This window comes from Molossus molossus, unplaced genomic scaffold (genome assembly GCF_014108415.1).
Source record: "Molossus molossus isolate mMolMol1 unplaced genomic scaffold, mMolMol1.p scaffold_m16_p_3, whole genome shotgun sequence".
Lineage (NCBI taxonomy): Eukaryota > Metazoa > Chordata > Mammalia > Chiroptera > Molossidae > Molossus > Molossus molossus.
The window spans coordinates 104,711,527-104,739,451 of record NW_023425366.1 but is presented as its reverse complement, the minus strand read 5'-3'; the positions used below and the strand labels follow the sequence as shown (position 1 = coordinate 104,739,451).

Genomic DNA, 27,925 nt, shown 5'->3' with positions numbered 1-27,925 from the left:
GCCCAGCAGCTGGCCGGGCTGGGCCCGGGGCGCGCCGCTGCCCGACGGGGCGAGGTGAGCGGCCGCGCGGGCCGGCAGGGGGCGGCGCTTCGGCCGGGTTTCTGTTCGCCTTTCCGGGCTGCAGCCCCCGCCCCGGCGGGTGGGGGTGGGGGTGGGGGTGGGGTAGGGTAGGGTGGGGGTGGGGCGGGGGTCATCCCGAGTGAGCCCTGCGCGGGGCCTCGGCCTGCTCGCCGGCCGCCGGACTGTCCACCCGCACCCGGGAGCTAGGGGCCCTGCCCGCCTTCGAGGTGGCCGGACTTCCCACGTACGGGGCTGCGGCTTGGACTGTTTGGATTTGGCCTGGGGAGCATTTTGGGAGTTTGCCATTGTTTGGCTTAGGGTAGTGTCTGTGTTCCTTCTGCGTTCGCAAATTCTGTCCATCTCAGAAAGAAGAGGGGAGGTGGAGGTCCGCGTCTCCGCGGAAACTTAGCATGAAGCAGTGTTACGTGTCAAGCTTGGTCAACGTTCAGAGTCGAGTGGATTATTGTCTACACGTATGTTTTCCCTAAAATAGATGCAGGCATGGCTTCGCGGTAGTCCAGAGGCATTTAGTTCTAGTTCCCTGGATGGGCACCGTCAGGAATAAAACTGGGCCTGTTGTGAATTGTGTGAATAACCATAACCGGTGGACAGCTGGTGAGGGGGCCCTCGCCGAAGAATCAGATGTCTGTAGTTTAGTTCCCAGCTAGCAGATTACAGCCCTGCCTGCGGGATGGAGGATGAGCTGCTTTGTCAAGGAGAGCTTGTGGCTCCTGAACTGCTGCTTTCCTGCCTCATAGGTGAGCCGCGGTGGGAGGTGGAGGGAAGAAAAACTCCAAGGCTGCCCATGAATATTTGATAAATCTGTTTGTCCCTGTTGTACTCTTTTGGGTCAGCGTGGGGGCTGAGCATTTGTATCCCGCTCTAGATGAAGGCTCCGTCAGTGCTTGACCGGTAAGAGCACCTTCCTGCCTCCTCATCTCATCTAAGGATTCTGAAGGGAAATAGACCTGTTGTGCAATTGAGATATTTACTTCTTAACTCCGAGTGTATTTCCTGTCTAGGAGTAAGAAGGCAGTGTGTTGACTTCTTAGTAAAGGTGTAGGAAGAATTTCTGTGGCCTAAGTGAGGGGGACTGGAATCAGGGCTGCCACCCACTTCTGGGTGCTGAGATCACCAAATGCCCATTGAGCACACCTTCTCCATTTGGGCTCTAGCTGCAGCTGCCCCAGGCAAGAGAAACAGACCTAAGTACAAGTGTAGTTTCTGCCCCCGAAGAACTTACTCAGAGAAGGAAGTAGGCTATAGAAGGTGACAGGACTTAATTGCATGTGCAGTTACCAACTGTTAGGGATTTTGTTATGGTTACGATCAGAAAAGGTCTCATAAAGAAAGTGACTTTTGAGATGGACCTCAAAGGATCAGGGGGATTTGGGTCATTCAGAATTAGCTGGAAAGGGAAAAGGCTAGGGCTAGTTCGTGGAACAGCACCCAGATTAGTTACCTCTGCAGTGGTGTCTAGAAATATTGACAGAGGCAGCTGGTTAAGGGTTAAATGCTTTTCTAAGACAGGGAGAAAAAAAGGCATAGGCTACCCAGTCTGGCTTTTCGTGGACAGCTGGGTTCTAAAGAGTTGTTTTCCATTTGATGAGTTTGTCTTGTTCTTTTAGTCAGCCAGTTACATAAATCAATGCCTAATTTATTTTAAGGACAATGAAAAAGATGTTGATTGTAATTCCTGTTTGGTATTAACACTCAGCAAATTAAATTTTCTGTCTGTGAGGTATTTCAGAGCCTCTGTTTAGTTCTAAGCACAGCTTTGCTACTATGGCTACAACCAAGTGATAAATGTCAAGCTCTCTAGCCATTTTCTGAGTGTTTTTAATGACATCCATTTCATTTCATAGAGATGCTGTTTGTTTCTCTTACCAACATTGTTGAAGAAACCTTTGAAGCCACTGAAATAGGATGCCTTGTATTTGCTCTGGAACATCATGACTAGTCAGGACCTCACTGGCTTCAACCATAGCCTTTTTTCCCTTGAGATATAATTGACATACAACATTATATTAATTTCAGGTGTATATCATAATGATTCAATATTTGTATGTATTGCACAGTGATCACCACAAGTCTAGTTAACATCCGTCACCATACAGTTATAGATTTTTTTTTCTTATAAGGCAAACTCTCTTAGCAACTTTCAAATATGCAATATAGTAGTATTAACTATAGTCACCATGCTGTACATGACATCCTCATGACTTATTTTATAACTGGAAGTTGGTACCTTTTGATTCCCTTCACCCCTTTCAGCACCCTTGTCCCCCTACCTCTGGCTACTACCAATATATTCTCTGTATCTAAGAGCTTGTTTTTTGCTTTGAGGAAGGGTTTTGTTTTAGATTCTACATGTAAGTGAGATATGGTATTTGTCCTTGTCTGACTATTTTTCACTTAGCATAATCCCATTAGGGACCTTTTTGGTATTGCAAATGGCAAGATTTCATTCCTTTTTACGGCTGAATTGTATACATACCCCACATCCTTAGCTTTTCTTTAAACATGCTCTGCACTTCACCCTCTTAACTTTTTAATGCTTCTTTTTGACTGTTTATTCCTGACCCACTTCTTTATCTCCTGACACGGTATGACAGTCCAGGGATGCTAGATCTTTGGGATGTTTTTGCCAACATTAGCATATCACAGAATTCCATTGCCATGTAAGAAGGCTTTTAAAATTTTAATTTTTTTCACTATGACATTTCGATTAAAATGAAAAAAAGAAAAAGGAAAGATAGAGTTTTTAGCAAATTGAATTTCCATTTAGGATTTATTTTTACAGACATAGAAATCCTCAAATGATCTTTCCCAGGTACATAAAGAATAAATTAAGAAAAAAATGTTTTTCTTTTATTGGTTTTAGAGAGAGGAAGGGTGAGGAGGAGAGAGAGAAACATCAATGAGAGAGAACGTCAATTTGCCGCCTCCTGCATGACCCCACTGGGGATTGGACCCACAACCTGGGCATGTGCCCTGACTGGGAATTGAGCTGGTGACCTCTTGGTACATGGGTCGACACTTAACCACTGAGCCACATCGGCCAGGCTTTACTGAATAAATTTGACAAGAGGTCTTTACCTCTCTTTCTTTTACTTTTTTTTTTTTTTTATCCTCACCCGAGGATATTTTTCCATTTTTTGTACAGATAGAGTGGGAGGGAGAGAGAAGAAGGGAGAGAGAGAGAGAAACATCGATGTGAAGGGACACATCGAGTGGCTGTCACCCGCACGACCAATCAGGGCCGGGGACAAACTGCAACTGAAGAACGTGCCCCTAGTGGGAACCGAACCCGGGTTTCTCCGGACCGCAGACCGACGCTCTAACCGCTGAGCCAAACTGGCCAGGGCTTTACCTCTCTTTCTGTGTATAATTACATACCTGAGTGTAGTCCTAGGGACTACATGACAACCTTTGGTGAGGGTAGCCTGCAAAGTGTTGTCATTTGCCAGTTGGACTTTTGTGCTGTTTGGTTAGAGGTCCTGTTTTGAAAAAAATCTTCCAATCTTTAAACTGAGTTTGGTTGTTATAATATGACTTCATAATTAACTTTTAGTGTTCATTCAATCTTATCACTGCTCATGATTTGTTTTCTTAAATATCTTTTGTTTAATTGAGGTATAACTGACATACACTAGTTTCAGGTGTACAAATAATGATTTGATATTTGTATATTTTGGGAAATGATCATCACAGTAAGTCTATCACAACATGTAGTTATAACTTTTTTCTTTTTTAAATCAAATTTATTGAGGTACATTGGTTAATAACATTATATAAGTTTCAAGTGTACAAGTCTATAATATATCATCTATATATTGCCTTGTGTGTACCACTTCAAGTCTAGTTTCCTTCCATCACCAGATATTTAATCCCCTTTACCCTCTTCAGCCTCTCCATGCTCCTCTCCTCTGGTAACCACCGTATTATTGTCTGTGTCTATGAGTGAGTTTGTTGCTTTTTGTTTTATATCCCACATATGAATGAAATCATATGGTTTTTGTCCTTTTCCATCTCACTTATTTCACTTAGCATGATACTATAAATAAAAAATCCTACTTTGTGGAAATTCATTTATTGCGGTAGAGTGTGGAACTGATTAACCACGATAAACGAGGGCCAACTGTACTCTGAAGATCCATCCATGTTGTTGCAAATGGCAGTATTTCATCCTTTCTTGTGGCTGAGTAGAATACATTGTGTATATGTATCACATCATCTTTATGCAATCATCTATCAAAGGACATTTAGGTTTTTTCATGCCTGAGCTATTGCGAATATGCTGCAGTGAACATAGGGGTACATATATTTTTACAAATAAGTGTTTTAAAATTTTTCAGGTAGATACCCAAAGATGGATTGTTGGGGCATATGGTGACTTTATTCTTAATATTTTGAGGAACCTTTGTACTGTTTTCCATAGTGGCCATACCATTCTACCTTCCTACCAACAGTGTATGAGAGTTCTTTTTCTCCACATCCTTTCCAACACTTGTTATTTCTTGTCATATTAATAGTAGCCATTCTAAAAGTTGTGAGGTGGTATCTCATTGTGGTTTTGATTTGCATCCTTTTATATATGTGTTGGGCTTCTGTATGTCTTCTTGGGAAAAATGTCGTTTAGGTCCTCTGTCCAATTTTTTTTAAGCAAACATATCCTCAAGATTGTGTTATTACATAATAAAACAAAATATGAAGCTTAAAACTGGTTCACTTGACCTTTTCTTGTCTTATCTCCTCCCAGTTCAAAATGTTTGCATCTCTCTTTTTTTTTTTTCATCCTCACCTGAGGACATTTTTCCATTTTTTTGTTTAGATAGAGTGGGAGGGAGGGAGGGAGAGAGAGAGAGAGAGAGAGAGAGACATCAACGTGAAAGGGACACATCGAGTGGCTGCCAGCTGCACGACCCAACCAGGGCCAGGGACAAACTGCAACTGAGGTACATGCCCTTAGCAGGAACCAAACCCAGGTCTCTCGGGACCACAGGCCTACGCTCTAACCACTGAGACAAACCGGCCAGGGCTGTATAATAGCCAGCATTCTCTTAGATCTGCAGTTGGGCTTAATGCATTCAAGCCTCAGCAGTTTTAGCCTTTTTGTAGAGAATCAGCTTAGTCTGCCCACCATAGCCACTCTGTTTCCTGTCGTAATGCCACTTTTCTCTGAGCCTACAGAGAATCCTTGACCTTGTGCTCTGTTACTTGGTGAGGTCGATGCTTGCCACACTTCTTACAGAAAGTCTGGCCAGTGTAGCTTAGTTGGTTGGGCATCATCCTGTGCACCCAGAGGTTGCTGGTTTGATTCCTGGTCAGGACACATGCCCTGGTTGTGAGCTTGATCCACGGATTGGGGGAGGGGAAGAGCATCATGCAGGAGCCAATCGATGTCTAGCTCCCATATCTATGTTTCTTCCTCTCTCCCTCTTCCTCTCTCTCTAAAAAAAAAAAAGTCTGCTGGGTTTTAGGAACATTTACCATGTTTGCAAGATTGCTATTGGCATGGAAAAGCCCTTTGCCAGTTTTTTAATTGGAAACTCAAGTTGTAAAGATGTAATTTCTTTCCTAAATTAATAGTATGTTTGGTTCAATTTGAAATTAAATCCAATAGGACTTTTCTGGGAACTTTACAATTGGAACCTAAAATGCATATGGCCCAGTAAAGGACCAGGAATAGCCCAGACCATTTTGAATAATAATAGTAAAATGGAACCCTTCTCATAGTAGATAGCATGGTACTGAAGTATCGTGAGACATATGGAACGCTAGAAAAGGCCTAGAAGCAAACCCACTTGTATATGGGAGCTTGGTATATGTGAGAGATGGCATTACAAATCCATGGGAAATCCATGATCAATACAAAACTGAGTTTAATAAATGGCAGACAATTGGACACCTATATAAAAAAATATTAAACCAGAAACTTCCCTGATTCTGGACTTTCAAATCAATTCCAAGTACGTAAGAAGCTAAAAGTAAAACTATAAAACTTGTAGAGGAAAATAATGAAACAAAGTTTATGACATACAGAGACGGGAAGAGATTCTTAAATAATAAACACGTAATCATAAAAGGAAAAGACTGATAAATTTACGTTAGAATGAAGAACTTATAACTGCCAAGGAAATGCAAATCAAACTACCCTGAGATACCACCCCCTGCCTTCTAGGATGGTTATAATTAAAAGGAAAATAGCAAGTGTTGGTGAAGTTGTGGAGAAACTGGAATACTCATTACACTGCTGATGAGAATGCAAAATGGGGCAGTCGCTTTGGAAAATAGTCTGGTAGGTCCTAAAAAAGGTTAAACATAGTTACCACTCCTAGGTATATGACCAATACAAATGAAAACATGTCCACAATAGCTAAAATGTGGAAACCCAAATGTTTGTCAACTGACAAAAGGATAAACAATGTTTATTAAAAAAAAACAAAAAAACAAATTTCTATATTAGAATACTTTTGGCAATAAAAAGGAATAACGTACTGATATATGCTACATGGATGAATCTTGAAAACATGATGCCAAATGAAAGAAGTCACAAAAGATCATTTTATATTTCTTTTTTCTTTTTTTTGGTTAATCCTCACCTGAGGATATTTTTCCATTGATTTTTTTTTTTTTTTAATCCTCACCTGAAGACATTTTTGCGTTTATCTTCAGATAGGAAGAGAGAGAGAGAAACATCGAGTGGTTGCCATTCACATGACCCCAACCGGGCAGGGGACAATTGCAACTGAGATACATGCCCTTAGTGGGAACCAAACTGGGGACTCTCTGGTCCGCGGGCCAATGCTCTGCTGAGCCAAACCGGCCAGAGCTTCCATTGATTTTTTTTTTTTTTTTAGATAGAGTGGAAGGGAGGGAGGGAGAGAGAGACAGACAGAGACAAGGACATTGATGTAAGAAAGACACATTGATTGGTTGCCTCTCACACAACCCCAACTGGGCCCAGGGATTGAACCTGCAACGCAGGTTCATGCCCTTGACCAAGAATGGAACCTGCAAACCTTCAGTCCGCGGGCCAGTGCTCTCACCAGTGAGCAAAGCTGGCCAGGGCTGATTTCATTTATTTGAAATGTCCAGAATAGGCAAATCTATAGAAACAGTACATTAGTGGTTGCCTGAGAGCTAGGGGAAATAAGGAGTTACTATGGGGTTTCTTTATGATATGATGAAAAAGTGTAAAATTTTGTTATAGTGGATGGTTTGTCCAGTTCTGTGAATTGTGTACTTTAAATGGGTGAATGGTATGGTATGTGAATTAGATCTTGATAAAGCTGTTTTAAAAAAATCAAGACCCTTTCATATGGCAAAATATACCATAAACCATATTAAAGAAAATCCACAGATGAGGAGTAATATAACATATGAAGTTGAAGGCTCAGTATCCAGAATATAAAAGGAAATCCTAAGCATTAATAAGAAATTGACAGACATCTTACTAGCAAATGGCCAAAGATTCAGGCAGTTTACCTAAAAAGGCATCTGAATAGCTGATAAGTTTGGTTTGCTCTTTGCCACATCTACTGTGAGGATGAAGACCATTCTTAGCAATCAGACTGTTGACATCCCAGAAAACATGGACATCACTCTGAAGGGATGTACGGTTACTATGAATGGCCCCTGAGGCACCCTGTGGAGGGAATTCATTTCATTAATGTAGAACTCAATCTCCCTGGAAAGAAAAAGAAGAGGCTCCAGGTTGACAAATGGTAAGGAAGCAGAAGGGAACTGGCCACGGTTTGCACTATCTGCAGTCATGTGCAGAACATGATCAAGGGTGTTAACAGTGGGCTTCTGTTATAAGATGAGGTCTCTGTATGCTCATTTCCCCATCAGCGTCATTCAGGAGAATGGTTCTCTTGTTGAAATCAGAACTTTCTTAGGCGAAAAATACATCCACAGAGTTTAGATGAGGTCAAATATTGCTTGTTCAGTATCTCAAGCCCAGAAAGATGAGTTGATTCTTAAAAGAAACAACTTTGAACTTTTATCAAATTCAGCTGCTTTGATTCTGCAAGCCACAACAGTTAAAAATAAGGATAGCAGAAAATTTTTGGATGGTATCTATGTTTCTGAAAGAGGAACAGTTCAGCAGGCTGATGAATAAGATCTAAGTTGTCCAGCTACAGAAATAGCAGGATGCCGAATAATTTGTCACACTTATTTGCAATATTTTACAGAAGCAATATAAGCCTCATATTGGGGGGTTGGGGGGGAGGCGCGTTGTTTTGGTTTCAGGCAGAGGCAATTTAAAATAATGGTTAGATACCATTTCACTTGTCCAAATCCACAAAATATTAAGTGTTGGCACGAATATTGGGAAATAAGGCAAGCCCCTTTTGTTTTTGGTGTAACTTCCTTGGAGAGCAGTCTGATGAATGTAGATGGCCCTGCCCTGTGACCTAGTGGTGCTAGAACCACTCTTGTGCCTGCTGCAGTGCCCTTTGGGAGTGAGACAGTGGGAAGAACCTAGCAGGACTCCTCAGTCTAGGCTGACTCAACTGTAATACAATTGAACAATGTACAGCAGGTAAGTTCAGTGGACCATATCTAGATAGATCAACAGATTAATCTCAGAAACTATATTGAGTGAAAATAGCACAAGGAGATATATATATATATATATATATATATTTAATGTATAAGTAGTATATAATATTTTCCAACATCAGTAATTGTATTTGTTTATGTATATCTATATACACACACACATCTACTAGAAGTGTACAAAACATGCATAGATAATGGTACTTGCCAATTTAAGAATTGGGGTTGCCTCTGGTGAGAGCAGAAGGGCTATTTTCCCATCTCCAAGGACTCTTGTAAGGACAAATTTGTAACAGCCTGGCTTAGGGGCTGTTGATGCATCTCTCTCTCCTTTATTTTAAAAGCTAGTACAGATTTTTTTCATTGCTTTTTTATTATTATTATTTTTATTTATTTATTTATTTATTTATTTATTTATTTATTTATTTTTTATTCTCACCCGAGGACATTTTTCCATTTTTTTGTTCAGATAGAGTGGGAGGGAGAGAGAGGAAGAGAGAGAGAGGGAAACATCGATGTGAAAGGAACACATCGAGTGGCTGCCACCCTCACGACCGACCAGGGCCGGGGACAAACTGCAACTGAGGTACGCGCCCTTAGCGGGAACTGAACCCGGGTCTCTCAGGACCGCAGGCCGACGCTCTAACCGCTGAGCCAAACCGGCCAGGGCTAATTGCTATTTTAAATGGTGGTCTCCTCATATATATATATATATATATATATATATATATATATATATATATATATGTAAGTGCTCATGATGTGCTAGCTATTGTTCTAGGGGCCAGGGTAGGCTGCTCTGGAGCTCACAAAAGAGGGATGAGAGACAGTAAATAGCAGGAAGTTAATTGTACTCTTGACTGGCACAAAACTGTGTAAAGGAACTAAAGCAGGGTATTGTGAGACTAGGGGCTGAGGGTGGTCAGGGAAGGCCTCTCTGAGGAGATATGAGTGGAGACCTGCATTTTAAGAAGGAGGACATTTGTAGAAATGTTTGGTGAAGGCATTTGAAGCAGAGGTAAAAGCCTTCAGATAGGACATGTTCAACAATTCCAAGAAGAACAAAATACATTTAGCAAAAGAAGTGCACATTTATGCTTTGATAACTACAAAACATTGTTGAAATGAATTAAAAACCTAAATAAATGGAAAGATATCTCAAGTTCATGGACTGGAAGACAATATTAGATGGTAGTATGCTCAAGCTGTTCCCCAGGTTCAGTGCTATCTCTGTCAAAGTCCCAGCTGACAGTGAACAGGACAGAATGTTGAATAGATAGTATTCAGCTTTCAATGGTAGGAAATGAGAGCATCCTCAGTTTAGTTCTGTATGTGTTGGCATGTATTTGTGTCACATTACTGACCCACTTAAACATTTCCTTAAATAACATGTAAGTAACAAATGTTCTTTATAGAATACTTAGAAGATTAAACCTAGGGAATGCATATCTTTCAAGATCTTACCATTTGGAAGTGATGACAATGAGTAATTAGTGTTTTTTCTTGCTTGTCTTTTGAAGATTTATGATCAACTATTTCTCAAGTTCAGTAATGAGTGACCTCCTCACCCCCCAACACTGTGAAAGGAAAAAGTGAGAATCATAGGTTTTCTTTTGGCAAGTCAGTCCATGTATCTTCTGATTAATTCCTTTCAGGTGGAGCTGATCAGAATAATGTTCAACATCAACCCCCTGGAGAACCTGAAGCTGTACATCAGCAGTCGGCCTCCCCTGGTGGTCTTTATGATCAGTGTAAGCGCTATGGCAATAGCTTTCCTGACCTTGGGCTATTTCTTCAAAATCAAGGAGATTAAGTCACCGGAAATGGCAGAGGTATAGTATATTCTAAATTCTCTCAGGCTGACTGGACCTCATAGAGGGGAATAACACGTTTGGGCTCTTCACCCCCTTTTCTTTGTTCACTTTTTTCTTTCTTTCTTTTTTTTAAATCCTCACCTGAGGATCCTTTTTTTTTTTCTATTTTTATCTTCAGATAGAGTGGGGAAGAAACAGAGAGAGAGAGAGAGAGAGAGAGACATTGATGTGAGAACACATCTATCAGTTGCCTCCCACATGACCCCGACCAGGGCCAGGGACTGAACAGCAACTGAGGTATGTGCCCTTGACCGGAATCAAACCCGCGACTCTGTTCTGTGGACTGACACTGTACCACTGAGCGAGACTGGCCAGGGCTCTGTGTTCACTTTTTATCCCAGTGAGAAAGGTCAATATTCAAAATTTTTTGTCTTTATCTCCCTTTCTAGTGGGATAGTTATAGATTTAAATGAAGCTGCCAGTTTCAGTTAGACTACTTCAACAATGAATCAGGTATTTTGGAAAGTATATTTGCAAAATGTTTGTGTCAAGAAGCTAGAGAACTAGCTTCCTTTATATTCATATGAAATTAGCTCATTGCAGTTTTTAAAAACTATAAACGTTTGTTATTTTAAAGCCCATATCATCATCATGGAGTTTTATCAGCTATACAGACAGCTTTTTTTCATTGGATAAGAAGGGATCCTAAAGACATTAGAAGGCAGGATCTTATTTCCAAATATATTTGTCCCCTTTTTTTTTTTAATCAAGGGAAACTTCACTTGTCTACAAACTTGCCTTCTAGATTTTACGTTTTGGTCAGTTTAAATAAATTATTAGTACACTGCACTTTAATCCTTAATCTAGGCACTTAATGGTGTGAACACTCATATTGCAGTTTTAAAATGATATGTATTTGTACATATCAGAAAACAAATTAAAAATTCTTATTTAATAGAGGTGAATGACAGTGTTACCTATTAATAAATGTTTTACATGTTAGAAATTATGCTGAATTAATGATATGGTGAATTTACTGGTGAATAAGGTTTCTTTTTTTTCTTTATTGAATTTTAGAGAGAGAGGAAGGGAGAGGGAGTGAGAGATAAAACATCAATGAGAGAGAACATTGATAGGCCGCCTCCTGCATGCCCCCCACTGGGAATTTGGCCCGCAACCTGGGCATGTGCCCTGACTGGGAATCGAACTGGTGACTTCTTGGTGCATGGGTTGATGCTCAACCACTGAGCCATACCAGCTGGGCCGTGGATAAGGTTTCTTTTAGGACAGATTTGTTCCTGTCTTAGTAGATTCCCTGAATGCCTTCTTTTATACTTTTCTTGTGTATGTTCTTGGGAGTGGATGGGAGTAGAGCCTGGAATTGCATTGTTACTGCACTGGGTGTGCCTTGTGGAGAGACAGTGTAAAGGGGGTGGTGGTTTTCTCTGGTGCTCTGTGGCATTCTAGATCATAGGTGATCTGGGCAGGAGGAGCCACCTTCACATGTGAACTTCCTAACACAGTTAAAGTAACAAGGGTTACCACCATGAAACCCTTTCAAAACATTTCTTACAAGAGACATACTGTGGCTAATTTTCCCTCTTATCTCACCCAGCCTGAATCTTTAAAGGTTGTGCAAACAGAATGTACCTACATTACGTATGAAATGAACATTCTAGTCACAACCCAAACTCTGTTGCATCTTGGCATTGCTTTCCCGCAGAGCTCGAGTCCATGTTGAATCCTCAGCCAAGGCCAGTGGTTAAGATGTAGCCTGGAAAATTAGCCCTTAAATCAAAATGGGGCCTGACATTGGCTTTGGCAGACTGTTCAAAATGGACTGGAGCTGTACAGGAAAGCATTGCCAGGTGCTGCAGAACTCTGGCTATGATTGACTTAATAATTTTGTTTTCAAGTGAGGATCCTAGGTGTATTGGAAAAGTTTGGGGCTGTGAGTCAGAAACCTTAATTCTAATTCTGCCTTCAGCTGTGGAATTGGAGAGTCCGTAGTTTGCGCTGGACCTCGGTTTCCTCGTGTCTGGAATATGAAGGAATGACACTAGAATGTTCATTTTCAGCCCTAATGTTCTTGAATGGTCTGCTGAGTTTGTAGGTGTTAGGGAAGGTGTAATTTGATACACCTAATTGCAGTCTTACTAAATGCCATGTACTGATTTACTGTTGCTATAGAGGTAGACCCTCTTGTCTGCTTGGGGATTGCTCAGATGGTGTTTAATTAAGTGTAATTGGAAGTGTAAATTGGTTTGTCTTCACATTTGGCAACTTTTTGTAGACAGATGTTTCTTGGGAGAATGTCACAGCCTAGGTTAGGTTTGGTGTTGCTATATCTGCTAAAATTAAAATAAATCCTGGTGGGTACTTTACTGTGTTGGTATCAGTTTAACCATGACATAATAAGCTGTCTATGTTTTTATAAGTGCTTATAATTTAAACCATTAATACAGGGTGTGGATATTAAGAGAAACCTAAAAACTCGTTTGTTTTCTCCTTTTGGAAATTGTTCCTGTTCTAAGGTGGCATCCAAAGTCCATGATGAGGGAGAAAAATCCCACAAATATTGGTATTTACTGCATTTCACATTCTGGAAAGAGAAAGCAAGGTGTATAAAATTGACCTTTTGAGGAATTATTTTGAGGCAGCCTTATTTTTAAAAAGTAACTAATCACAACTGCTAAATGAGTTTAGATTAATGCTTTTAAAGTTTTACTTTTGTTTAAGCTTTCTTTTAATGTTTGATTCTGAGGTTAAATCATTTTCCGTAAGTATAATATACTCTTTTGTTTTCTTACATATTTCTTGAATAAGTTACTTTTTTTTTTTTTCATCCTCACCTGAGGACATCTTTCCATTTTTCTGTACAGATAGAGTGGGAGGGAGAGCGAGGAAGAGAGAGAGAGAGAGAAACATCGATATGAAAGGGACACATCGAGTGGCTGCCACCCGCACGACCAACCAGGGCCGGGGACAAACTGCAACCGAGGTACATGCCCTTAGCGGGAACCGAACCCGGGTCTCTCAGGACCGCAGGCCGACGCTCCAACCGCTGAGCCAAACCGGACAGGGCTGAATAAGTTACTTTTTAAAAAATATGTTTTTATTTTTATTTTTTTAGAGAGAGAGAAACATCGATGTGATAGAGAAACATTAATCGGCTGCCTCCTTCATGCCGCTTACTGGAGATCAAGCCTGCAACCCGGACATGTGCCCTGTCCAGGAATCCAACTGAGACCTCTCAGTCCATGGGACAATGCTCAATCCACTGAACCACACCAGCTGGGCTTGAATAAATTAATTTAATCCCACACCTTATTTAATATCTCATGCAGTGAAAAGTTCATATTTTAGATTATGAATATGAGAGTGGTTTGGAAAACCACACTATTATACCAGTGCGAGAGGCTGGTGGCTTTATTATCGCTGTTACTGTAAATGATTGACTGTGAAGTTGGTGTCACACTGTGTGATCCAACCTTGAGGGTCATGGCTGTTTGGCTGCAGTGGCAGCACTTTCAGACTACTCACATTTGTTTCTTTCTGTTTCATTTTACTGAAGGACTGGAATACTTTTCTGCTGCGGTTTAATGATTTGGACTTGTGTGTATCAGAGAATGAAACATTAAAGCATCTTGCAAATGACACTACAACTCCCGAAAGCACAATGACCAGTGCACAGACCAGAGTGTCCACCCAGTCCCCACAGGCGCTGGAGGATTCAGGCCCGGTTAACATCTCAGTTGCAATCACCCTCACCCTGGACCCACTCAAACCCTTTGGGGGGTACTCTCGAAATGTTACCCACCTGTACTCGACCATTTTAGGGCATCAGATTGGACTTTCAGGTATGTGAGTGTTGGCCAGTTTCTTTTCAGACTTTCTCAAGCAGCAGCTGTTGGAGGACAGACTATTAACAGTGTATGTATGGTTTTACTCAGACTATTTTTCATTTTTGTATGTATCTCCCTTTTTGTTGAGTGTGAACTAAATGAAGCCAAGAAGGAACCATTTCTACTACATACATCTCGACTTAATAAAGTGCTTGGCACACAGTAGGCTCTCAATAAAAAGTGTAAAGAATGAGAAACTATAAGGGAGGAAACTATAAGGCCTATTTCTGGTCTTAATATTTACAAACACAAAAACAATCTATTCAGGTTTATCATTGGTAATGGCAGTACATACTGTAAATATTTCTGTTAGTCTACAAATTTTTGAATGTCCACCATTAGCTCAGCACTGTGCTGGCTGCTGGAACCAGGACTAGCATAAGCCTAAGATCTGGCATTTTGGAGTTATGGGTGAGGCAAAGATAATATGAGTTAATATTTATCAAGCACTTACAGTAGTTCTTAGCACAAAGCAAATGCTATATAAGGGCTTGTTAAATAATAAAAAGAAGCACCTATAAAACATTGAGCATAGCCCTGCCTGTCACCAGTACCAACCCCAGGACAAGGTGAGAGAGCAGGGAGCTGGACTAGTCAGGAAAGGCTGCATGCTAGAGGCCTGGGCCTTGGAAGAATAATCTTTGGTTACCAAGAGCCTTTTAAAGTCCCTAAAGAACTTGGGAATTCCTGCCAGCCTCTTATTGGTTGTTACAGGTGAGAGCTGCTCCCATAGAAAAAGGTAAGAGCAACTTCTGGGTTTTCCATGTTATGAGTAGACCTTTCTCTTCTGCTGTGGTCTTTGAATACCTTGTTTTCATTTAAGCTTCCTCTGGTCCCATGACCTTACTTACGTCTGTTAGACCCTCTGATCCTCAGTCTGCTCATATGTAAAAGGGGGTCAGCATCACTCCTTTGGTCATGTCACGGATAGTGGTACATTTCAAGTGAAGTAATGAATATATAAGCAGTTTCAAAATGGAAAGATGCTGTGCAAATGCTAAAACCGTGGTGATAATAACTCACCCAGCCCCCAGCTTTCCAACTAGGGCACTGCCTGGGCTCTTGCTTGGCATCCCCAGGCCTGGCTTTAAGTGGCCCCTCTCCACTTGCCTTTTGGTGGCTCTGCCAGGTGAGCAGGCCTCAGAGTCCAGCTTAGGACTTGTGGTGTTCCTGAAATCCCACAGAGGCAGGATTCTTGCTTCTGTGGGCTGAAAGGTGATTCCTGGGTGGGTTTGATTTCAGGGTTCATTCAAATACCAGAGAGTAATGTGGATTCTTGCCTTTCTTTACCATAAAAAGAAAAAACAACACTGATTTTTCTTCCATAGGCAGGGAAGCCCATGAAGAGATAAACATTACCTTTACCCTGCCAGCAGCTTGGAGCTCGGACGACTGTGCCCTTCATGGTCACTGTGAGCAGGTGGTGTTCACGGCCTGCATGACCCTCACAGCCAACCCTGGTGTGTTCCCCGTCACAGTGTAAGTGGTTTCCTGAGCCCATGGGTGTGTGAGAGAAGCTCCACAGACCATGAATGTGACTGGGATGCTTCAGCAGTAAATTCTCAGGACAGCTTGCATTGCATCCCTTTACCTGGACCTAAGGAATTCTTTACGTTTACTTTGGAATTCTGAGGGAGAACTTCTGCTTGTAAATAGCAGAGAGTTCGTTCCTCAGCAAGGTTGGTCATTGTTGCCTGTTCTTAGGCTGCCTTTCCTTTTTCTGGAAGAAGCACGTCACAGAGTGGATCCCATGACAAGAATGACCCATAATTAAGGCTCCCAAAAGAGAAAGGTTCTGTTCATGTCCATGATCCCGAAAGAGTTATTTTTTAAATTGAGAGCATAACTCAAACATTATTTTCCATGAAACAGACTATTTCTGGAACTTTTGGTTCACATATTTTGAGCAGCTGTCAGTATTACCGCTTTGCCTTTACGTTTTTTTTGTTGTTGGTTGTTAATCCTCACTTGAGGATATATTTTCCCATAGAGTGTAAGGGAGGAAGAGAGAGAGAGAGAGGAACATCAATGTGAGAAAGATGCATCAATTGGTTGCCTCCCACACAACCTCGACGGGGGCCGAGGATTGAACCTGCAACCCAGGTATGTGCCCTTGACTAGGAATCGAACCCGTGACCCTTTAGTCCACAGGCCGACACTCTAACCACTGAACCAAACCTGCCAGGGCTGCCTTTACGTTTTTTTTTGCCTCCTCTTTCTGTAAAGGAGATAATGATCTTTAAATAAGATATATACATAAGACAAAATACATAAGATATAGCCTATTTAAAAAAACACACGGTGAATCCTTTTTCAATAGGAATAATTAGTTAAATACTTAATCCAGCATTTATCAATTTTAGACATTTGGAGGTTTGTGGAACAAGATCACTAAGTCAAACATTATTTGCTGTTGGTTGTAATATCTGATAGAGAAGTTTATATGTCAAACTTCCTGTTGTGACTAAGAATTGAGACAGTTTGAGAAAATGGGTGTAAAAGGAGCAGGGTCTTCTCTGGCCACATCATATGCGAGAGGACCATGAGTTGAAATCTGAAGGTAAAAATCTGACACCTAAACTCCTAAATGTTGAATGCCTGTTTCTTACTGTTATATGCTTATTAAATTTAAAAAAATGTCCCTGAACTGAAAACATGGTATTTATCTCAAAGAAACATGTATGCCTTCTATTTCTTCTTTCCACACGTTTGGCTGTGGTCAGTGCTGGGCTAGGGGCTGTGGGGAAGACACAGTAAATGTCTCAGGCCACCGAGCGCGTCTTTCCCTGTCTCCCCGTCTTCCCCGCAGACAGCCACCACACTGCGTTCCGGACACATACAGCAACGCCACGCTCTGGTACAAGATCTTCACAACTGCCAGAGATGCCAACACAAAATATGCTCAAGATTACAATCCTTTCTGGTGTTATAAGGGGGCCATTGGAAAAGTCTATCATGCTTTAAATCCCAAGCTTACAGTTATTGTTCCAGATGTAAGTGAGAACAATCGTGTGTGTGTATGTGTGTGTGTGTGTGTGTGTGTCCAGGAACTGTTGGAGTAGGTCGTGTTTACATGCTTCGGTTAGCTTGGCCCCTGCTATTTCAGATTTCCAGCTGAGTTACAAGACTGGGTGGAGTGGTGGAGACTTGGAAAAACAAGCCACCCTTTGGTTAAGAAAACTGCTTTTGTTCTTTGTTTTCTGCTTTGCTCAGCAGCAGGTACTTATTGAGCAGCTGTTGTGTGCCTAACCCACAGGGGTTACAGGAGGTGCTTGTATGGTCTTATACATGCACACAGCCACTCACAGGAGAATACTGGGTTAGTGTCAGTATGAGCAGGAAGTGGTTCGGAATTCATAAAGATAAAAGTAAATAGGAGGAGAGAGACCTTTGGATAGATACTCAGGGCTGAATAGGATGTTACTTAAAAGGAGGAGGGAAGAGGAGGAAGACACTGTAATCTAGACTCCTGGGTAACATGCTAGTGTGGCTTCTGGCTTACACTTGAGCCCACTTTGACACACTACACTGATTTTTTTAAATAAATGCCCTCTTCTTCCTGTTGGTATATGTCAGGTGGATTTATTTCCCTTTGCCTGGCTTTTTTCTCTTTCCTTAGATCTCATTTTTATCAAGTTGTAGAAGTAGATAGGCCAGGGGCCTACAGTAGTGAGCCGAGGGGATCAGGTTGAATGGTGGGCAGAGGTCAGGTTCCAGAAAGCCCTTTGTGCCTTGCTTGAGGCATTTAGACTTTAGGGGGATTTGTAAAGCAGTGTGTTAGCAAGACTGTTTTGCCCACTTGATTTGTGTAAATGGGAGGGAGCCTATGGCTGATGTGAGGCCTAGAGAAGTGGAGAAGAAAAGGAATGGAAGCATGGCCAGGATCTCACGATGGCCGACAGGGCCTGGTGCTTGATTACATGTGGAAGGTCAAAAGATGTTTTCAGGCAGGGACTTACAAAGTAGGGAAAAGGCAGAAGGAAGGAAGCTGCCTCTGGGCAGAAGTGATGCTAAGGCCTCCTGGTGGGGGAATAGCAAGGGGTTAGGAACACAGGCTTGGGCTGTCAGCCATGTACCCTGAGGACAGTCAGAGGAAGAGGACATAAGAAAGAATGAGGTTTAAAGGCTTTGGGTATCTGGGGCCTTTTCAGGACAGGAGACCCGGTGGGGCGGGGGTGTTCAGGCAGTGTGGAGTGCGGAAGCCAGGGCAGAGGACTACTCTAGAAAGGGTAGGGGATGCTGGTCTCAGTAATCCACATCTTTACTAAATGAGATCCAGCTCTAAGTTTAGAAGACAAAAGGAGAAACATCTTGTTCCAGTATAAGAATTAAAGTTGAGGCATATCTGGAGGTTATGAGCCATGTTTCCAGAAATCTAGCATACAATCTTTTAGTAACTCAGCACATGTTTCTGGTTTATTCTCTTTAGGATGACCGTTCATTAATAAATTTGCATCTCATGCACACCAGTTACTTCCTCTTCGTGATGGTGATAACAATGTTTTGCTATGCGGTTATCAAGGGCAGACCCAGCAAACTGCGGCAGAGCAGTCCTGACTTTTGTTCTGAGAAGGTGAGCATTGGGTGGAGTGTGCCCAGCAGTTGGCTGAAAGGCTGTGTACAGTGTCTCAGTCCTTGTTGCATTGATTGTGAGTGGCACCTTTCCTGCAGGGAAATTAGTTCCTTTCTTTTTACCAAGACAAAATCTATCCTTAGCCTAAATTATGGTGTTAGATTTTCAACCTAAACCTTAGCTGTAAAAAGTGCCGACTGTGTGAATCGCTCTCAGATCCCTACTGGAGAGCAGCTGCCCCTGGAGGGCTGCCTCCCCTCAGCTTGAGAAATCATCTCTCAGAGTGCTGGTCAGGGTTTGAAAATGGCTAACTCAACCTCAGGACAGGGGTTCCACTGGATCAGCTGCTCTGGCCGGAGACTGACTGACTGACTGACTGATTTCCTTCCTTCCTTCCTTCCTTCCTTCCTTCCTTCCTTCCTTCCTTCCTTCCTTCCTTCCTCCCTCCCTCCCTCCCTCCCTCCCTCCCTCCCTCCCTTCCTTCCTCCCTTCCTCCTTCCCTTCCCTTCCCTCTTCCCTCTTCCCTCTTCCCTCTTCCCCTTCCCTTTCTTTCCCTTCCTTCCTTCGTCCCCTCCCTTTCCTTTCTCCCCTCCCCCCTCCCTTCCCTTCCTCCCCTTCCCCCTCCCCTCCCTTCCCTTCCTTCCTTCTTCTTTCTAAGTATGTTTTCATTGATTTTAGAGAGAGGAAGGGAAAGGGAGAGAGAGATAGAACATTGATGAGAGAAAAACATTGATTGGCTGCCTCCTGCAGGCCCCCTACTAGGGATTGAGCCCGCAATCTGGGTGTGTGCCCTGATCAGGAATGGAACTGGTGACCTGGTGTGTGGGATGACGCTCAACCACTGAGCCACATCGGCCAGGGCCGGCAAGAAACTTTTAAATTGCTGTTTATTCTCACCTAGATGAGATTTTTTTCCCTTAGGGCTTTAATAACTCCTCTCCTGGACAGATGCATGCCATGGTGGCTCCCTAGTCTTAGATGGGGGCCCGAGCCTAGTTGGTGCTGGTGGGGCTGGGCTCCCGGGGCTCTGGTGTGTGACTGGATTGCTTGTCTTGCTCTCTTCTAGGTGGCTTTGGCTGATGCCTAATCCCACACTGCCCGTTTTCTGAGAGACTGAGTACACTGTAAGCATTACCTGCTGACGCCAGCCTGGGCCTGGACACTCCATGAATACTTTCTCTTGTAATGTTGGGTTATTCCAGCCAAAGACATTTCAAGTGCCTGTAACTGATTTGTATATATTTATAAAAACCTGTTCAGAAATTGGTCCAATGATGCACGTGCTTCACACTGGGTGCAGTCTGAACCCTGCAGCCTCCCCTGTGGACTTGGTGGGATGGTTCCATGTAGCGCCAGCGCCGATGCCCGATCTCCCCGTCCCAGGGCAGGCGATGCTGTCTTTACCAAGGTCTCAGGGGCAGTTCACTGCTGGTGGGGTTGAGGTTTGCTTTGGTTCGAAACAGTCTGCACCTTTGACATGATATTGCATTTCCCAAGCCACCAATCCATTTTGTGGATTTTACGTGTCTGTGGCTTATAATCATAGTAACAACAATACCTTTTTCTCTGTTTTGCTTGCAAGGAAACATACGTATCTTTCTAAGTTTTCTTTTTCTTTTCTTTTTTTTTGGAATAAAGAAGTAGTCACATTTTAATACTATTCTAGTTAAGGCAGACTTGTGCTTTCAAAATCTTGAGTAAAAAGTTCAATATTTAAGAGTCACCTACATGATAAAGATCTAAGTTTCATTTTCCACCGGGGTGGTGAGGAACTTGTTCTTGTGGAGTTGAGTTGGCACAGCAAGTTCCACCGTTTCTCCTCTGCTGTCCCTCCCCTCCATTGTAGAAATTAAAGCAGCTTTCTCACTCAAAAGGGCTTAACAATTAAGTAAAAATGTCTCTAGAGTAGTGAAAATTAGCTGTTGTATTTTCTGGAATGCAGATTACACTATGGAAAGAGAGAAGGATGCTTTATTTTTTTTTTGAACAGGGAGTGATTTTTCTTTCTTCCTCTTCTTAAACATTTATTTCTATGCAGTTAACATATCTTCAGAAGGAAAATGGCACATAGTAGATCAGTAACATTATGAAAATGATGCCTGTGAAATTGGAATGAAAGCAGTGCTGATTTGCCATTTATCAGGAAAACCCAAATCATTTTTCTTTCCTATAACATTTTGATGATCTAGTTCCTTTACCCCTTTTTTCCTTCTAATCCATCTTCATTTGAAAACATTGTGTGTTTTTTCTAGTCCTTTTTTGTTACATGTATTATTGCTGTTTTTCTGAATAGCTCTTTGCCTCGTCTTAGCGACTTCTGTGTTCTTGCAAGCAGTGTTGTAGCAGGAGGGCAAGTAAAACCTTGGTCATGACTGGCAGCACTTCACTCCTTTAACTCCAGGTCTGCACAGTCTGTTCTAGGTTAGAATCAGTCCTGTACTCTTAACCATAGATTGGCCTAGAGCGTTTTATCCCAGGCATTCTTGAATAGAAAACAGTTGTGGGCTTTTACTAAAGATTGTTAAAATAATCACTGTAGTAACTTGATATGTTAATATATATTTTTTCCTTTCAGTACATTTTAAGCACAATAATTGTACTTGCCTACCCAGTTATTTGTATGACATGAGTTGCTTACATGATGCATGGCTAACCTGTTAGTTTAGTTTTCTGTTTGGAGCCTTTGCGGCTCTTATGAAATAAGATTGAGAAAGAGCCTTTGGCTGGGCCTCTGGAAACAGCAGTATCATTAAAACCAACAGATTTTAGGTTAAGCTGCTACTGAATTAATAAAATTCCAATGAATGGAGTTTTAGGGATAGATTTATAACCGGCAGAGTAATATAAAAGGAGAAAGACAGGTGGAAAAAGTCAGTTTCACTGGTTTATTCATTCCAGCTTGTTGCTAATATTAATCACCCTTATTTGAATTATAGGGAATGGCTGGAATCTGTAGCCAAGGGAGGAAGGACACTGTTAGGTGTGAGGAAAGGAAGTGCCAAAAATGCCTGGATAGTATGACTTGTCACGAGGCCAGGACACACACTTTAAAATCTGGCATTTACCCTTGAAGGTAATTCTCAAAGATCTATTGGAAACCTAGAGTCAGTCAGATGTACAAAGGAAGGCTGGGCGGAGTGGAAGCCGTGTACCTGGCTGGGTGAAGGGGTCTAGTAAGTGAAGAGACTTCCCCTGGGTCTCAGCAAGTCCAGGGGACCTGTTGTTGTGGGGGCACTTGCAGACAATGCCTGATCCTCTGCCTGTCTTGCTTGGGGCACTTAGGATTAGAAGAGTGTCATAGGCAGGGCCCGTTTGCCATTCAGGGTGACCCCACACAGGAGCACTGGCTCGTCCTCAGGCATCTTGGACTGGAGGTCCAATAAAAGGTCAGCAACTTACTATTAAAGTGGTTGTTTCAGATCATATTGATCTCTTTCCTTTTTCCTTTTGTCCTTTCACTGTATGACTTGAATCAGTTTTGATTCTATTCGTGTTTTTCTCATCATTAGGAACCTGCCATTTCTGTTGTGTTTTCTTTGGCAGTCTGTAGGGATTAGCATCCTGGTTTTTCAACCCTCCTGCAGGCACTGTGGGGTTATGAGGGCCAGTGGATCCATTTCACTTCTCTTGCTGCATGATGGTCAGTAGCTGATCTGTTATGGCATTCACTCCCAGATTAATTTTCCATGTTTGAATTGTGTGCATACGTGCTTTACTGAATAAAACGTCTGAATTTATTTGTTGTGTTTCTGTTTCCTCCTGTGTGAGGGCTGTTTTCTAGGGAAGAACATATGAGATAAGTAATTGAGGGTTTTTTTGCAAGTAGTTCTTTCAAAGTGTCACCTATCATCAGAAGAGGAGTGGGCATTGTTTACTGCTGAACTGGCCTCACCAAGCACACAGTCCTCTCCCTAAGAGCATGAAACCTCTTTCAGTGTTGGACCAACTGGTGCTCGTAGACCTGACCCAGATCCTGTGCAGAAGAAGTAAGTGATACAGGCCAGTAGGGAACGTTTGAATAGGTGTGGGAGTGTAAAGTCGCCCTTCTCAGTTACATAGACCTTCGTGTGTGCCTGGCCTGAGTTACAGAAGCAGACTCCTTGCTGTCTCTGCCTTCTCCTGTTACAGAGCTCCTGCTTGTGCTGGACGTTCTTTGCCAGGACACTGCATCCTCTGCACTTATTTGTAGAGTCATTTGTTTTTTGTTGTTGTTGTTAATCCTCGCCAGAAGGTATTTTTCCATTGATTTCTAGACAGAGTAGAAGGAGGAAGGGAGGGAGAAAGAGAGAAACATTGATGTGAGAGAGACACATCATTTGGCGTTGACTGGTTGCCTCCTGCACGACCTAACTGGGGCCGAGGATCGAACATGCAGCCTAGGTACGTGCCCTTGACTGAGAATCAAACCCACAACCTTTCGGTGTACAAGCCAGCACTCTTTTTTATTGATTTTTTTTTTTTATCCTCACCCTAGGACTTTTTTTTTTTTTTTTTTTTTTTTCAGATAGAGTGGGAGGGAGAGAGAGGAAGAGAGAGAGAAACATCGACGTGGGGACAAAATGCAACCGAGGTACATGCTCTTAGCGGGAACTGAACCCAGGTCTCTCTGGACCGCAGGCCGACTCTAACCGCTGAGCCAAACCGGCCAGAGCAAGCCAACACTCTTAACTGCTCAGCCAAATCAGCCAGGGCTGTAGAGTTATTTGTAAAGGAAGGTCATGTTCAGTAATTATCAATGGGCAGGGCTCTGTGGACCTTCCCTCATTCCCCAGCAAGTGCCACAGCTGCAGAGGTCAGTCTCAAGGCACTCTGAGGGGCTGCACAGTGTTGAGGAACAGGACACCCCCACGGGCTCTTTTGTTTCTACTGCTTCACCTTTTCCTGCCTTCTCACTAATGGGTCCAACATTATCCTCACAGCTCTCGGTGCATTCGCTGCTCTCCCCTGTACTCAGATGAGTGTGCTATTTCGCCTCCACAGTGCAGAGCCTTTAGAGAATAAGAGCTCACATCTTTCTTCTGCACAGTCTATGTAAAATGTGACACTTATTCCTCAAGTCAAGTTAGAGATGTTTTAAAATGGTTTCATTTTCCTGGAGAGTTTTAACATGGTTTCATTTTCCTGGTGAGCACACTGTGCTTGGAGTTCCTCAGACACACAGATAAGCAAGGAGTTCAGAAAAAACAGAAGGAATGCACAGACCAGAGGCACACTTTGGAGTCCAGTCAAGCTCATTGTGAACTTACTGCCTTGAAGAAACTTTTCTTTGCCCATCTGTGAGAGCCTTTTTTTCACCTCTGAAGACCCCAAACTTGTATGTACCATGCTAGTTGTTGATGGGTGAAGTAGAGTAGATGGACCATTGCAAGAATACTTGGCAGGTCATTTGTGTTAAAGTCTAAGGGGAGAAAAGGGTTTTGAGTTTTGCCTTTGACATTATTCAGCCCCTTTCCTTTAAACTGTTGCTCACTCAGTATATAATCTATTGGCCATTAGTGATGAGAGTTACCAGGAGAGAGAATGATAGCCGAGATGCCTCCATTAGGGTGATTGCAGAAGGCATCTTGGAAGAGATGCAATTTGAAGGCACATCCAGAGGGGAATTCTGGACTGGGCATTCCATGCAGAAGGGAAGGCTGTGGCCCTGGTGCAGAGGCTGAACTCCAGAGGCCCTGGCTTTGTGTTAGGAATGGGAGTCCTGTAAGGACTTATCTCCCACCTGAGGTCATGATTCTTCCAAGATGCTGCCAGAGTGGCCCCATAGGGGTGGCCTCTGGGGGGCTGTACAGGGAGATGCTGTACCACACCATTTGGTCTAGGAAGCGCAGCACTGCAGGTATGAGCCCCACTCCGACTCCTGCAGGCCATGCAACTTTGGTCAAGTGGCTTAACCTCTCTGCCACAGGTGCTTCATCTGTAAAATAAGGGTAGTAGTGCCCACTTGAATGCGGTGTGGATTCAGCAAAGTGCTAGAGCACTGTCTGGCACTCTGCAATGTTTACTATAATGGAGCGGCGAGCGAGGGGAGGTGTCCACAAGTGAGGCTAGTTGGTCACCTTTGGTTACCTTCGGGTAGATGAGAACTAACTGAATCTCCTCCCACTTTAGTCTTCCATTAACAGTGGTGCTGCCTATGCCATGGATTCACAGCATTCGTTGAGTGTGTGAGAAATGATGCCTGAAAGGATGTTTATATAAACTTCATGAAATGATAATCGCTCTGCGTATGATGAACACATATTCTGAAGTTTTAGTCTTTTCTTCTTAATTAAACTGGGCTTGACATCTAAACTGATTGCATGGCCAACTAAAGGCAGGCAGCCTGCAACTTCAAAATCACTGATATAGTTAGTTTACGAGAGTCCTTACTGACAGCTGAGAGATTTCTGAGTTTAAACTCCAAGAGTCTAGCTGTAATTAGTTGTGTCATTTTGAGCAAGTTACAATCTCTCCAATATCCAAATTGGAGCCTGACATCTTGAAATCGCGTTGGCCAGACCTTCATTTAAAAGATGAAGAAGCCATTCATCAAAAGCTAACAACAACAACAAAAAGATACTCCTAGTTAAAACCTTTGTGTCTTTATTTATTTATTTTTAAATTTTTCTTTATTGATTTTAGAGAGAGGGAAAGGGGGAGAGAGAGATAGAAACATCAATGAGAGAGGACATCGACTGGCCGCCTCCTGCATGCCCCCCACTGGGGATATGGCCCACAACCTGGGCATGTGCCCTGATTGGAATCGAACCAGTGACCTCTTTTTTTTTTAAATCCTCACCCGAGGACACTTTCCCAATTTTTGTTCAGGTAGAATGGGAGGGAGAGAGAGGAACAGAGAGAGAGAGAGAAACATCGATGTGAAAGGAACACATCGAGCGGCTGCCACCCGCACGACCGAGCAGGGCCGGGGACAAACTGCAACCGAGGTACGCGCCCTTAGCGGGAACCGAACCCGGGTCTCTCAGGACCGCAGGTCGACGCTTTAACCGCTGAGCCAAACCGGCCAGGGCGAACCAGTGACCTCTTAATGCATGGGTCGATGCTCAACCACTGAGCAACACCTGCCGGGCAAAACCTTTGTGTCTTTAAATGCTTTCTTCATCCAACAGTTTTACTCCTCGGCCCCTTCATCACCAGCCTGGCTCTCAGATCGCACGCTAGATCTGGAAATCCCTCTCAGAGGTGCCTGACTCTTGATCCTCTTGTCCTTGTCCTTCAACCAGATCTTGACGTCTATGTCGTACCATGTCCATGACCACATGACCGGTGCACAGGCCACACACGTGGAGAAGCTGGGTAATGCATCTCTTTTCAGCCCAGGGGTTCCCATTTGGGCACACATGATGGGCACTTTTGGTAGTCTGCTACCTGGAATGGGACCCTCCCTTTTCCTCTGGCTGCTTTCCTGCTTCAGGACTTCCCAGGTGCCACTAGTGCTGCGGCAGCTGCCAGCCACCAGTGAGCAGCACATAGAAGAGCAGAATCGAAGTCACAAACGGCATCAGCGATACCTTGGCCTGCTCTAGCTCCTTGAGCTCAAACTTACTCTCTCACCCTCCTCTTTTTATACATTCTACTATCCTGAAAAGAGAGATAACATCATCTACCAATATATAATTTAAGGAAAATACAGGACTAACTGAAAAATAAAGAATAAAAGGAAAGCAACATAATAAACGCATGTATTTCAGTAAATAAAGCCTGGACACAACTACCCTGAAGTGGTGACGACTGGGTTAGATGCTTGTACCTGCTAGTAGAGGATTGCTGTGAAGGGGATGGCTCTACACGCAGTGTGACAGGTGAGGTGTCGAATGGGCCACTCAGACTCGGGCGACCGGGCTGCTAGAGATGTGATTTCTGTTGTTTCCCAACAAAACGAAATACACTCTTCCCTCGAGTTGCATTTCTAGAAAATAGTGTGTACGTAATAAATACTTGTGCAAAGTAGTGTTAGGTTCCAGGCTCAAATGGTATTGAAGATTGTCCACCTCTACATGAATGTTGGAGAAGACACTGAAAGCCATGTGAAATGTGACAAGTCTGGCTGTTTTGGCCTCTGCATCTAGGCAGTGTTCCCTTATTATTGTGATGGCCAAAAGCATTCTTTAAATTTCCAAAGTGTCCCCTAGGTGTGGCATCACCTTGTTGAAAACCAGGGCTCCAGCATATTCAGCCTATGCATTCTGCCCCAGACTGAGAGATTCCTGCTGCCTCAGCTTTTGGCTTCCAAGCAACCCTGGGCGCTTAGAGCAGCTGTCGGCCCCCAGCCCCTACAGGACAAATCCACCAGCCTATGATCTATGCCTCTGCCTCTCTGGTTTGCCTGACTGGCCCACAAGAAGGTGCTGAGGCCTTGCCCCTAGCACTGCAGGAGGAGGAAAGAGGGTTGTCCAGGGGACAGTCCTTGATTTGCCTACTGCCCCAAAGATGTCCATTTGGTACTCGTGGAAGTTAGGTTCCGCCCAGGCAGGCACTGGGGCAGGGAGACAGGTGGTGCACTTGCTAAAATAACAAATAGTGGCAGCTTTCAGATACGGGTGAGAACGCAGAGCAACTGAATTACACATTGCTGATGGGACTGTGAAGCAGAAAACCCATTCTGGAAAGCGGTGTGGAGATTCTTATAAAATCAAACATGTAGTTACCATACTACCCAGAAATTGTACTTCTGGGCATTTATCCCAGAGAAATAAAAATGTATGTTTACAAAAAATCTGCAGGAATGTTCATAGTAGCTTTATTCATAAAAACAAAAAACTGGAAATAATCCCAGATGTTCTTCAATGGGTGAATGGTTAAATAAAGTGTGTGTCTTAGTCTTTTTGGGCGGCTCTAACAAATGACCATAGACTAAATGGCCTATAAACAACAGGTATCTTTTTCACAGTTTTGGAGACTGGGAAGTTCAAGATCTACATTCCCACAAATTCTATGTCTGGCGAGGGCCTGCTTTCTGGTTCATAGACCAGCCATCTTTTTGCTGTGACGTCACATGGAAGAAA

General features: G+C 42.9%; 1 protein-coding gene and 1 pseudogene across 7 annotated transcripts; one reads left to right on the top strand and one right to left on the bottom strand.

Moving 5' to 3' along the window:
• The first annotated feature begins 6 nt into the window (after window positions 1-6).
• On the top strand, window positions 7-27,925 carry TMEM248 (transmembrane protein 248). 7 transcript variants are annotated; one of them, XR_004961669.1, is made up of 10 exons: window positions 7-54; window positions 10,284-10,460; window positions 14,017-14,302; window positions 15,676-15,826; window positions 17,157-17,340; window positions 18,777-18,920; window positions 19,987-20,044; window positions 22,747-22,906; window positions 26,144-26,216; window positions 26,612-26,652. XR_004961669.1 is itself a non-coding variant. In XM_036279557.1 (8 exons), exons 2-7 carry the CDS (start codon window positions 10,302-10,304, stop codon window positions 20,005-20,007), a joined length of 945 nt encoding a protein of 314 aa, XP_036135450.1. In that variant the 5' UTR covers window positions 7-54; window positions 10,284-10,301; the 3' UTR covers window positions 20,008-20,044; window positions 27,811-27,924. The 7 variants fall into 7 exon arrangements, 3 of the variants coding, with proteins under 3 accessions (XP_036135450.1, XP_036135449.1, XP_036135448.1); XR_004961668.1 differs by having other exon boundaries at window positions 22,689-22,906; XR_004961667.1 differs by lacking the exon at window positions 22,747-22,906.
• LOC118641915 lies at window positions 4,778-5,556 on the bottom strand (annotated as a pseudogene).

Coding starts and splice junctions, on each gene's coding strand:
- TMEM248 (XM_036279555.1), top strand. CDS start 10,302: ATGTTCAACATCAACCCCCTGGAGAACCTGAAGCTGTACATCAGCAGT. Junction 10,461..14,016: donor AGTCACCGGAAATGGCAGAG/GTATAGTATATT, acceptor ATTTTACTGAAG/GACTGGAATACTTTTCTGCT. Junction 14,303..15,675: donor GCATCAGATTGGACTTTCAG/GTATGTGAGTGT, acceptor TTTCTTCCATAG/GCAGGGAAGCCCATGAAGAG.